At 33.6% G+C, this 13,812-nt stretch overlaps 1 protein-coding gene across 1 annotated transcript in view; it reads right to left on the bottom strand.

Annotated features, from left to right (window-relative positions):
- Positions 1–13,812, bottom strand: part of SETH5 (transducin family protein / WD-40 repeat family protein) — a 166,687-nt gene that overhangs the window by 123,924 nt on the left and 28,951 nt on the right. The window contains exon 9 of the mRNA XM_089819563.1: positions 13,143–13,198. Within this exon, the coding sequence (XP_089675689.1) occupies positions 13,143–13,198 (56 nt within the window). The remainder of the gene's footprint in view (positions 1–13,142; positions 13,199–13,812) is intronic.

The raw sequence follows: 13,812 nt of genomic DNA on the forward strand, positions 1-13,812 counted from the left end.
ATCTTATCTTATCTTATCTTCTTTTTGTGTCTAGTTGTGTATATAGTTATATATATGTTAAAAAACACCCAAATGACTTTGAATGTTCATGAGTTCTACTCCATTCATTTTAGCATATACCTATTGTATGTGCACTAAATTATTTTATGAATACAGTGAAGATGGGTGACATCATTTAAACATAAAAGAAGGGAATATAGAGCTGCATTTTATGATAGAATTGAATTGCAAATAAAACCACATGTCAATGCAATTTACATGAACCTTGTGATTGCATTTTGGCAATCTTCCTATGTAACATGCTATATTCCAGCAGCCAATTAGACCATTAATTAAATGTAAAGCCATTATAATCATAACTGAAAGAAGGAAGTTACAGTTATATTAGGCACTCTACACATTCACTAGAAGGGGATTTACAAACTTAACTATAACTTACAATTCATTTAACTGAAAAAAATAAACTAACATTCCTAATCTAGGTTCACATGAAATACAGTTAAAACTACCACATCTATTGCATTTCCATCTCATGGTTAATCAATGTAATTGAATCCTGATATCTAATATATAGAAATAATTGAATATAAATACATGATTAAATATATCAAATAAAATGCAGAAACATGAAATAGGTACCCAAGAAAATGCAGATAATGTCCCTGTGTTGTGCAAGCCGTGGCATCTAGAAGAGAGGAGAAGAATTGCCATGGGCTTAACCTCCCAACCACAGACCCTTAAGTATCCCCACACAACCTCTAACGAGAAAGGCCTTCCCTACCTTGGGATTAGACTTGGGACACCATTGTCCTACCACTAAGCATCTTAGTGTTAGTATCCGCTAGTCAACTAACAAGGTTGTGAACACCTTCCAACAGCCTATCTTCTAACTACTAGCACTCTGACCTCTAGTGATCACAGCAGCAATCATGGCACTAACCTACCTTGGCCAAGGATTTAAATGGACAATATATAAGCCTAATCACCCATTGCTCGACTTAGTTATTTAGATATGATTATTGTCACTGATATATGTTTACTTTTACACGCAGAGGTATTTCCATTCTCACCCTTCATCTCGACCATGTTGGTCCTCCTAGATGAATATAAATACCGCCATCTCATTATGCCCAAATCTAGCCTATGACATTATAGATGAGAAATATAAGGCCAAGGATTTAAGTGGGCAATATATAAGCCCAATCACCCATTGCTTGACTTGTCAACAAGAATTATACAATGGACTACCATTACCATACTTAATTATTTAGATATGATTATTGTTACCGATTTATGTTTACTTTTTCATGCAGGGATATTTCCATTCTCACCCTTCATCTCGACCATGTTGGTCCTCGTGGATGAATATAAATACCAACATCTCCTTATGCCCAAATCTGGCCTATAGCATTACAGATGAGAAATATAATTCTTCCCAAATTGTTTCCAATATCATACAGGTATTGCACTCATCTAAGAGGCATATTGACAATACCCCTGTATGGGTTGGCACTCTTTGGCAGAGATTAATTAAAAATGCACAATCATACTCGAAAATGTGTTTATGAAAATATCCTTTGCATCAACATGATGGCACTTTCTTATATCAACACAGAGGACAAGTAAAAGAAGATATACACAAGTTGTGAATCATTCCAAATTCTGGATAAATAAAGATATTGATGCCTTCTTTATATAGACCATTCAAATAAATCTATTGTTAGAAGTTTGAATGAGCACAAAGATAAACAAAGTATAAATCGTGACCTGAAAATCATAAAGCTCCACTCTAGCACTGTCTGAAATCAGTCAAGGCTGAAAATGGTTGGCACTCCCGTACAAGAATAATAGCAATGGCTTCATGCTGTAGATGGACACTGGTAGTCTAGCCAATAAATCGGGCTCACTTAGTGCAGTAGATGGAAATGAATAACACTAGCTTTGGATTAAAAACAGTATCTATGGAAGAATAGAGGATTCATGGTAAGAGTGCAAAAACGATGGAACTACAGATTCGAAATGTGAGGTAAATAAGAATGAATTCCCATCATGAGGGCAATGAATGCATGCTCAGTTACGCAAGAAGTCTGAGGTGGCAAGGAGTTTAGCAAGGCCATAGATTCAAAATAATTAAAAAGAATCATTCCACAATTATAAGGCCCAATGGAAAAAGGAAGAAGTATGAAAGGTATCCGCTTAAGGCAAAATAATAAAGCTACTGCCAAGGTCCAAAATAACAAGGATAGCAATAATAATGTTTCATACTCATACATGAATATAACAATACCGCCTCTATATATATATATATAAGGCTACACATACTATCTATATATATACACACATACATATACATGTGTGTGTATGTGTGTATGTATGTATATGTATGTATATATGTATACGTTTTGTTAGAGATTACACATACATGTCTCTGTGTGTGTGTGTGTATATACATACATATTTTATACCCACACAAGTATGAGTACAGCTAGAGTATTATTATATTAAGACATGATAGAAATTGCAAGATATTCTGAGATCAACCACATTGTGAAGGTAATTTTTACTTTATATAGTTTAATGATATAATTTCAATTGGTTAGCTTATGGTCGTCCTTTGTACATTCTTACTTGTCTAGCCATTTTCATCCCTAGTCAAGGTAGTTAAATTTCATACCCGATAATTTGTCTATGGATTTGGTACCACATTCCTAACTCTCATTTTAGCGATACTTACCCCCTTTGTCGCACTCCTACAAAAGGAAAGATCCCAGAGTAATAACATATTTCCATAATTTTTGAAATATCAAATAAATTTCAAAATATCACAATCATTTTCAATTTCCATAATTTTTCAAAATATCAAATAATCACTTTCAATTTCAAGCATAACGATTAGCTAATATGTCTCATGAAAAAATAACAAACAACCATAATTCCATTTCACATGATGAAGTATTTTGACAACTTTACTGGTCAGCTGACTTCACAAGAATTCTCAACGGCTGTGAGATTATTTTAAATTAGGCAAAATTTTGGGATGTAACATCTTCCTTCCCCGTTTTGCTCAAATTCATAGCACCATTTTTCCTTTATCATCCTCGAATTTTTGTTCTTTATACACAAACACAAGCAGGTTGTCTAAGGCTTTTTTTTAAGCCTTTGCCTCATGCAAATAAGATTGTGGGAATCCATGATGTTCTTCTTCCATACCTATATACTCTGCAATAGTAGATAACGAGAAAAACTATCACATACATGACATTTATAGCTTCTTTAAATGGTATAAAGATTAGTAATCAATCTTCAATTCCTTTATCAGGAAGACTGCCTCACGACATGATTGCAACTCTATATACCCACAATAGTATTTGTACTTATAAGAAGTTTAAGGGGCATGTCAAATTAAAGATGAAGCTTAAATATATTTGAGTATTATATAATTAGTTATAGAAGAATGTTTTTTAAAATTAGTTTTTATTTAGATTACTTGTTAATAAGAGTTTGAAAGCTTTAAGTCAATTTTATTGACATTATGTATTGTTAAACATATTGTTATTTGTCTTCTCTTCTTGTACTATAGATTAAAGTCATTCTAAGTTACCTAGTTTGTAAGCAACAAGCCTTCAATCAACAAAACATTATAGTTACCTGAGATGGCTTCATCCTTATATATAAACCTCTACCAGATAGTTATATCAAGCTACTGATATAAACTATTTATTTGTGCTTTTAAATTTGATCAGGTTAAATTTGTTCATTATTTATATAGGGCCGATAGCTTTGGATAGTTTGCCAATGTGTGAGTGTGGTGTTCGCCTTTTATTACTAAAGACCTCACACAGCAAATAATACTGGGCATAAATTTTTGTGATTCTCAAATAAAAGAAAGGTTGTTAATGGAAATATTTTTTATGTTTACATTTAACGTAAGAACTAATTATCCTAGCAAACACTAATGTAGATTTGGTATTTTAGGGTGACAATGGATGTGGATTCTTTCGGTGTGTCGATGATGACCCACCTAAATCTACCGCATCTACATCTATAGCAAATGAAAGAAACAAGTGCAAGTTGTGCAAGGCTCAAGAGGTTGTTACTACCGCCAAGATTGCTATGATGTGTTCTTTGTGTTGTAATTGTTATAATTGCATCAATTTGTTGGGACCATATGAGTAAATGTAGTTAAAAGACGGAAAAACTCTTTGACATTGTAAATTTTTTATGATTTTGTATAGAAATGGTGAACAAATTCTTGTGATGACATGACTATTTTGTGTTTATAACTTGTTTATGATCATAGGAACTGAATTTTTTATGATTTTGTTTAGAAATGATGGAGAAATTCTAGTAATGTCATGAATATTTTGTTGTGTATAACTTGTTTATGATTTTGTCTATAATAAATTTAAAAGTTTAAAAAATTTAAATCCTTGAGGAATTAACCTCGCTCAATAAAATGTAAACATGAAAAAAATTAATAAACAAATAAATACTTCAAAACAAATTATAAAATTATAAAGTTAATCTTATTCCAGTTCCAATTTTGTATAACCAAACATAGGAAAAAAACATCTTCCCCATCAAATTCCAAGTGAACCAAACGGGTCCAATCCAAAAACCAAATTCCAGATTAACAAAACCAGCATCTAACAAATTCCAATATTAGACAAATGTTGCATTTTCTAATTCCACCAGTCGAATGGGCCCTTGGAGTTTTAATTCTTTTCCTAGTCATGTTTTTTACCGAGGCGTTAAATTTTGATAGTACTTCATTAGATTCTATAAGTTTTAGGAAATAACTCAATGTTTTCCTAGAGTAGTCATCAACAAAAATAATGTAGTAGAAAAATCCCCCAAAGGAGGGTATTGTCATTGGCCCACATAAATTAATGCGAATAAGTTCAAGTACATTTTGGATTTGTGATCACTACATGAAGTATCCCCTTGGAGTTTTTAACTAAGGCACAACCCTGACATATCTGATTATGTTTTGGGTTTAATTTAGGTAGTATTGTAACAAGTTTCTCAATAGAAGGTAGGGCACGGAAGTGTAGATGCCATAACCTTCTATGCCATATTTCATTTGTAGTGGAAACATCATAAGCTAAGGTTGGTTTTGAATATTGCAAACTTTGTATAAACATTCATCACGAACCCCTATTGTATACGCGTTCTTTGTGTTTGAGTTCTTGGGCTAGGTTAGAACTTTTCCATCCAAGAAGGTGATTTGATGCCCTTTGTCTTCAAGGGCTGAGATAGAAACTAGATTTCTTTTGATACCTGGTCGAACAACACTCCTATTAATTGAAGAGAAACCCCAGATTTTAGTTGAATTGTACAAGTCCTAATTCCTTCCATAGGATAGGTTAAGTTATCTCCAATGGTAACTTCTTCATTTGAATTTCTTTCAAAACTATCTAGTTGTTCTTTGAATCCTATTATATGACAAGATGCTCCAATGTCAATGACCCAAGTATTGTTTCTAATCATTAATTCACTTGATATGGCTGAAAAGAATATCATTCTCTCTGTATCCTTGAATTCTGCCAGTGAGGCTTGATTCTTGAGTCTTTTTGGGCACTTTACAGCAAGGTGTCCATACTTGCACATCTATAGCACTGTATCTTAGACATTTCTTTTCTTCTTTTGAATGGGTGATTTTTGTTGGTGTCCTTTCCCTGCTTCCATTTAAAGTTTTCTTTCTTCCCTTTCTTGTGAGAATTTCTATTCAACACTTGGATCTCTCCACTAGAATTAATTATTCCAATCCCTCTGGTGATTAGTCTTGATTCCTCTTGAATACAGTCAGTCTTTAATCAGTAGAATTTTGGGATTTTGGATCATGCACTTAATCCTTGTATGAATGATTCCTAGGATGTGGGCAGTTCGTTGAGAGCCAGCATTGTTAATTCCTTGTTGTCAATTATATGGTCAATGGTGGATAGTTGGTCCCTCAACTCAGTTATTATTATGAAATATGATGTAATAGATTCACCCTTGTTCATTTTGACAAGATGCAGTTGTTTCAAGGTGAGAGCTCTAATTGTATAATTTATCTCATACGTGTTTTCTAAGAAGGTAAACATGTTATATGCAGTATCTAACTTCAATATAACTGGAAATATATGATCCTTTACTACATCTACTAGAATTTTCACGGTTTTGTTGTTGTTCTTTGTGCATTGAAGTATCTCATTACCATCAGTTGGTATAGGTACAGCCTTTTTCCGCAAATGAGCCTAATTCTTGTTCTCTTTCCAATCACTACTCTGAGTTTCCAAGAGACAATATTTGTGGCTCCTTCAAGTCCATCTTTGAATCAAATTTCGCTCACCATTTTTGCTTATTTGAATTTCTTTTGATGGTGATTAGATTTCTTGTTTAATTTATCTGATCTTGATTTTTTTTCTTCAACGAGACTCAGATACCATGTTAAGGAATAAGGATCTGATCATTGATAGAATTTTATTTTTTATTTACTTTGATATGATGACTGGAATCTCTTTTTGAATCTTCTTACTGATGTGAATTCTCCTTGCAGATTTATACAAGAGATCAGGGCTGTCAAACTGTAGGTATATATATGCTTGCTTTGATCAGAGGTGCAATTGTATAAGTTGGTGACTGCTGCAACTTGTAGTAACATTGATTTATTTTTTATGTGTTTCAAGTGCTTGGGTGTAAGTGCTTGGGCAAATTACTTCTCCAGATGCATCACATTACAATTCAAATAGCTCAGTGAAATCTGGAATAGCTCGAATTGGGCAAGAGTACATGGTTTCTTTGAATTTCTCAAAAGTCTATATAGTTACCTTAGTTACCAGATTCGTGCCCTAGAGGCTAGCTCTGGATTCAATCTGGATCCCGATCCGTGGCTAGATTCATCTAGATTTTTTATTTTTTTGAAATTTTATTTTTTAATTTTTGATTATTTTCTTATAATCATTATGGATTTGATTCATAGATTCATACTATAGAATGATTTAGAATCATTGATTCATACTTTGAAATGATTTAGTTTTAGAACTATTGGGGAAAAAAAAAATCATGAATCCACAGATCCGATTCACGTGCCTAAATCGGACTCGTTTCATGAATCGATAACTAAGAGTTACATCATTCCATGTAAAAGCTCGCTTCTTTGTCAGATTTGTGAGAGGGGCTGCAATTTTTAAAAAGCCTTTACAAAACGTTGACAGTAGCTACATAAGCCAACAAACCCCCTGACTTGGGTTAGAGTTTTAGGTCTTGGCAACTCTTTGATGGCTTTAAGTTTTTCTTCATCCACACTTACACCTTTATTAGGCCCCGTTTGGTTGCAAGAAATGGGCAGGAATAGGAAAATCTAAATACCTACATTCACCAATTTGACGTTTGTTTGCAAAATACAAAATTTGATTTAGAATTCATCTACCCTAATTTGACCTTGAAATGAGCATAGTGATATTCCTTAAAAAATGTGGAATAAGAATAGCTTATTCTTATTCCATTTTTTAATAAACCCAATTTGATGCGTTGTCGAGTTTGTGACTTTGTCACTCAATTGCATTTTGCCGCTCGAATGCATTTTTGGACTATTTCCTCCGTTCAGCATAAGATATAAACTAGGTCAACATTATTTAAAGTTTAATATGTTATTTATTTTAAAATCACAAAAAAAGACTAATATCAAACTTGATATCGTTTATAAACTTTCATAAAATTATCTTTACAAATAAATCTTCTATTTAGTCTTATAATTAAAACTATGTTGAAAGATCATTTAAATATCATATTAATGACATCGACTTATTTGTATTTTTTTCTTTAATATATTTAAAAATAAAATGATTTTAGTTTTGATCTTATCCTCAAATTTATACTTATATTCAACATTTAAATTTTTTGAAAATGTTATTCTAGGTCAACCAAATAGGTCCAAATGATATTCCAAAACTTATTTTAAGAATGCGTGAATACCAGAAGAGAGCTTATTCCAGCATAGATGAATGCCGCATTCGGCAATTCTTGCAACCAAACGAGCCCTTAGCACTCATTTTGTGTCCTAGGTATATAATCTCCTCTAGCCCAAATTCATATTTCAATATTTTGGCATATAGTGATTCCATTTCCAAAATTTTCAAAAGTTCTTCAATATGTCAAAGATGTTCTTCCCATGTTTTATTGTAGATGAGTATATCATCAAAGAATATGAGTATAAATTTCCTCAACTAATGCCAAAAAATGTGGTCCATAAGAGATTGGAAAGTTGTCGATGCATTGGTGGGACCAAATGGGAGGATCGAGAACTCAAAATGTTTGTAGTGGCAACTAAAGGCAATTTTGGGTATATCTTCTTCCCTCATTCTTATTTGATGGTATTGAGATCATAGATAATTTTTGAAAAGTAGCATACTCTACGTAATTCATCCATTAGTTCATCAATCCTCGAAATAGGATACCTATATTTTATAGTCTTCTTATTCAAGGCTTTGTAGTCATTACACATTCTCATCATGCCATCTTTCACTTTGACCCATACTATTGAAGATAAAAATGGACTACTATTGGGTTAGAAATGCATCATTTCTAATTACTCTTTGATTGTTTATTCTCTCTCTTCTTCAATTTTGGGGGGTATCAATATAGAGTGATTATCACTAGTTTTGCCCCTTCTTCTAACTCTAGAGAATGTTTGAATCCTCTGTTGGGGGGCAAGTCCTCAGGGAATCTCCTCAAAAACTCTTTTGTATCATTTCAATATAGGTTAGATATCTACATGGATAGTATGTCCTCATGTATTTGATTTTTCCAGTATCGTACACTATGCAATCTATTCTCCTTGGTCATGACTGAGTATTTTTGCTATTTTTTTACGAGAGACCACCTTCGGGGAACTGTTGGGCAATCCTTTAAGTGTAAATTCTTGTCCTTCATGTCTAAAACATATTTCTAAACTAGAGCTACCCATTGTGAATCGCCCTAAGGAATTTATCTATGGCATTACTAGGATAAAATCATTTTCAATATCCACCACATTAAATTTCTCTTTATTGTGTGATCCCCTAAGTTGACCTTTAATAGGGGTATTATTTTTGTACAGTGATCTATGGACCCATTTCCAAAGGCTACCTTCGAACCTTAAATTATTGAGTTTTTAGTTTTATTTCTGCTACCATGTGTTTCCAATGAAGTTGTTTGTAGCTATTGTACCCACCAAGGCAATTATTTTCTACCCTCTTAAGTGCTCCCTTAAAGCAAAAGGTTTTAGTTTCATTCTCCTGGGTAATGACAACTAATAATTCATATTCTTGTTTCCTAGTCCTTACTTTTTTTTTTCTTGAGGTATCTTTTTCGCAAGTTTCTTCCATATTGTTCATTTGCCCTCTCTTACATTGATGGCCCCACCTCCGACGTTCCATACATTTATAGCATAGGTTCTTCTGGTATAACTCCTCTCTTTTGGCATCGATGTTCTTAGCTCCACAGTTGTTTGCATGCAAAACAGGGTTTTCTAGTGTGATCTCTCCTAGATTTGTTCTTTCAATAGGATATCTTAGATGAAGAATTTTTGGATCTGTGCTTGGGCATATTAGACTCAACCTTTTTGCCCTACCTAATAGCTTCCTCCAAGTTCTAGGGTTCAAGGGATTTTACAAGGGCTTTATCGGATTCTTTAAGTCCCTCTACAAACATATAAGTGAGTTGCCCTTGGGATAGATTTATAAACATTATAGATAGGTCTTGAGATTGGTTGGCAAATTCCTCTACTACTCCTATTTGTTTGAGATGGGTTAGCTCTTGGAAGTACCATTCAAGATCTTTTTGGCTGAATCTACTAATTAGTCTTTGAATAAATTCGCTATAGGTGGTAATTTTTATGTGGCCTAGAGAAGTGAGACCATGATACCATAACTTGTGGGCTGACCATCTTAAGTGGAGTAGGGCAAACTTAATGGCACCTTCCAAGGTCATAGGGTTGAGGGATACATATGTATCTAAATTTTGGACCTGTGATTAAGCAATTTCCTCTCTTGACCCATCCAAGCAAGGTAGTGACACTTTACTTACTTTGTTATTAAGGTCCTTGTCAACATGATTTTTCTTCTTACTCTTGTTTTCCATGATTTTGGTTTCATAATATTCTTTAAAGGAAATAAGCTATCAAATATTGTGATCCATCCTTGCATACATTTGTGCAATTCCTTCCACACTATTTGTGATTGGTTCCTCTGCTCCTATTACAAATGCCTTGCTTGGAATGAAAGAAAAGTATCTCTAGGAAATGAATCTTGTGATGAGGGTTCATTTTCCGCATGATTAGAGTGAGTATCCCTCCCTCAATTTGGATTGGGCCTTTTATTATGATTGTTGTTGCTGAATTTTTGAATGGTTTCAAGTGATATTTTGTTGGAGTTCTCGAATTTTTTGTTGCTTCTTTCAAACCTTTCATTGGTTTGTTCCATGAAGCTTCTCAACTCTTTGGCTAGTTATTTTGCCACCTCTATTGTTCCTTATTGTTTGAGGTAGGTTAGCTCTTGGAAGTACCGTTTGGGATCTTTTTGGTCAAACCTACTCATTAGTCTTAGTAAATTTGCTATACGTCTATAGGTCGTAATTTTTTCTTACCTAAACAAGTAAGACCATGCTTCCACAACTTGTGGGCTGGAGTAGGGAAAACTTAATGGCACCTTCCTTGGTCATAGGGTTGAGGGATAGACATGTATCTTTTGGACCCATGATTGAACGATTTCCTCTCCTGACTCGTGAAAGCGATGTAGTGACACTTTACTTACTTTCTTGTTAAGGTCCTTGTCAACATGATTTTTTTTTTTTTATTCTTATTTGTCATGGTTTGGTTTCATAATATTCTTTAAAGGAAATAAGCTATCGAAAATTGGGATCCAACCTTGAGTGCATTTGTGCAATTTCTTCCACACTATTTGCTGATGGGTTCCTCTGCTTCTATTACAAGTTCCTCACTTGGAATGAATGAAGAGAATGTATCTTGGGGAAATGAATCTTGTGATGTTCATTTTCCACATGATTAGAGTGAGCGTTCCTCCCTAAATTTGGAATTGGCCCTTTATTATGATTGTTGTTGCTTAATTATTGTATGGATTTGCGTAATATTTTGTTGGAGTTCTTAAACATTTCGTTGCTTTGTTCAAACCTTTTGTTGGTTTGTTCCATGAAGCTTTTCAACTCTTGGCTAGTTGTTTTGCCATAGTTCTCTAATGTGTTGGTAGGTTTGTGTGAGGCACAAGAACTCATAAGATGGAAGGATAATGCTCTAATATCAATATAATGTCCCCACTACTAGCTTTTTCTCGGGACAGCAAATTCCTGCCAAAGGAATATTAGAACCAAACATAATAAGCTTAATTATAATATTCTAAGTGCAAAGCTACCTCACTTCTAACCCCAACATTAAGGACATCTCTAGATTGGAATTACTAACCTTGATTAAGTTGTGAATTCACCAATGAAATGTACATTATTATGACTTGAATAATATTAATAAGAACAATATATTTTCAATATTAATGTTATTCAATATTTTCAATCTTAAGTTATGACTTGAATACTATTAATGACGAACAAGCAATATTCAATATTAACAGCATTATTAAACATTATCCATACTTAGTAAAAAATAATAGTATTTGTAACCAAAGGAACACCGACTAAGAACTCGATCTCAGATGTGGTTTTATTAGACAACCATTAACGCCACCAAGAGATGTGTCATGGGGGTCACACCGTTTGGTGGGGTCAATACAAGTACTTAATAACTATCGCAGACTTGGCACGAGGGGCATGGAATTAGATCACATTGGAAGAGGAGACAAATAACGACCAATAAAATTACATGCAGGGATTATATAATACATTGAGCCTAAACAAATAAATTACAAAGAACACGAAGTACCTTTCTCATTTAGTAACTTGTATTTGCACAAGATGGGATCATGGTCTAGTACCTGACCACCTCTTTTAGAGTTAACTTCATCCTCTCATATGGTTGTTGCACTAAGGTTGTCACAGGACAATGACAAGACTTCCTTTTGCACAATGATACATTATATATTGACATGGCATTCTTAAGTGTCAGTGATACATTTTGTATTGACAACATGTTTTATGAATGTCAATGATACATTATGTATTGACATTGCATTCCATGAATGTTACTATATTGCAATACAATATCTTGAAAGCAGAAGTGTGCATTGCAACGTAGCCCTTCTTTTCTACCTATTTCCATCCCCTATCGGCATTATTGAACAGAGAGAGGGGCAGTTCATACTTGGCGAGGCAGGCATAAGGGAGGAAATCATCCTCTACTTCACAAGCCATCCCTCCGCATTTGTTTTACAGTTGTATTAGAGAATTATTGTTCATTCGTTCCTTTAGCTGCTAATGTGTTAGGTGAAAGCTCGGGGCATTACATACCATCTCCATGGACCAAAAGCATTGATGGGAACAAGGAAAAGGGGAAAGTGGGGAACATGTCTATGTGTAACTCTAATCTTCTAAATACAAATAAGCTCATAGATGTGTTTTGAAAAATCCAATTCCCATATATGAAGCAACCATATTCCTTAGATTGACTATTTAGCAGATACCGTCAGAAACTAATTTGTATCATGATAAAGGATTTCAGCTCGAAAAGATACCAGAACAGATTCACAACAAGCCACAAGCCTGTTACAACCATTATACAAAGGTTTTATCTCCAATAATATTTTTTGATTCAAATTAAATTGGATTCATACAACTGCAAAATGGCCCTATGCCTCAATCATAAGACTGAATGTCTATTTTAACAATATACAAATCTAGAAAATTCTTAATGAGCTGCATTAATCAGTATCTATGTTTGATGTAGGTTGTAAAATTTGCAAAAATGATAATAGCACTTATTTCTACAGCCAAGATACACAAGCTATGTTTATCTGATACAATGAACACATTATAATTATTTCCAATTACAGAAATACTGTCTGGCATACATAAAGAGCTTAGAATTTCTATAAACAGCTAAACAGGCAGATAATTCTAATTAAAATTTTCACTCAAGATAAGAAATGCACCATCAAATAACCTATAAACGAGTTACAACTGGGGCTGAAATATATATCATCAAATACTTAACATACCGGGAGGAAACGCCAAGCCTAAAAAGCAATACTTCAGATAAACAAGCATTTTGTACCTGTGCAAATAAAAATAAAAAGAAAAAGAAAAATTAATACAGTCCATTTTCAAAAGCTACAAGGTAGGAAACCATTAAGATGGTCTGAACTGCAGCAATCAAACAGGACTTGGAAAGATGATGCACAAGCCATTCCTCAAGAAAAAATATATTCTACAGTAATTAAAGTATTTGTGAAATCACCACAAAAACTGTCCAACCAACATGACACTAAATTGTTAATGCAAGTACATAAAAGTAGCCTGACATTCAAGAATTAATAGACTCTTTATGTACATCTTTCAAGTATTATTTATTCAAATGCATCAAAATCCTTTTCATAAAAGCTGCTTTTGTTACTGTTGCATAAATGATATCCACTGTTCAATTCACAGTCAGCTTTGGGTGCAGCTAAAGATAGTAGATTCTAATCTATGCAAGATTATTTGTGGAAATAATATTACACAATCGATTCCAGAAATAACGTCGCATATTCAGATGGCTTGTGGAAACCTGATAGCTTAGATTCTAATCTAGTCCTCGTCAACCCATTCAAGCAGTCTAAGAACTATTTTTGGACAGCTAAATTTAGAAAAGTTTGTGCCCATATTCAGTGCGTCATTTTTCAGCTATAT

This window comes from Cupressus sempervirens, chromosome 3, assembly GCF_028749045.1.
Source record: "Cupressus sempervirens isolate cs-2001-9-10 chromosome 3, ASM2874904v1, whole genome shotgun sequence".
NCBI classification, from domain to species: domain Eukaryota; kingdom Viridiplantae; phylum Streptophyta; class Pinopsida; order Cupressales; family Cupressaceae; genus Cupressus; species Cupressus sempervirens.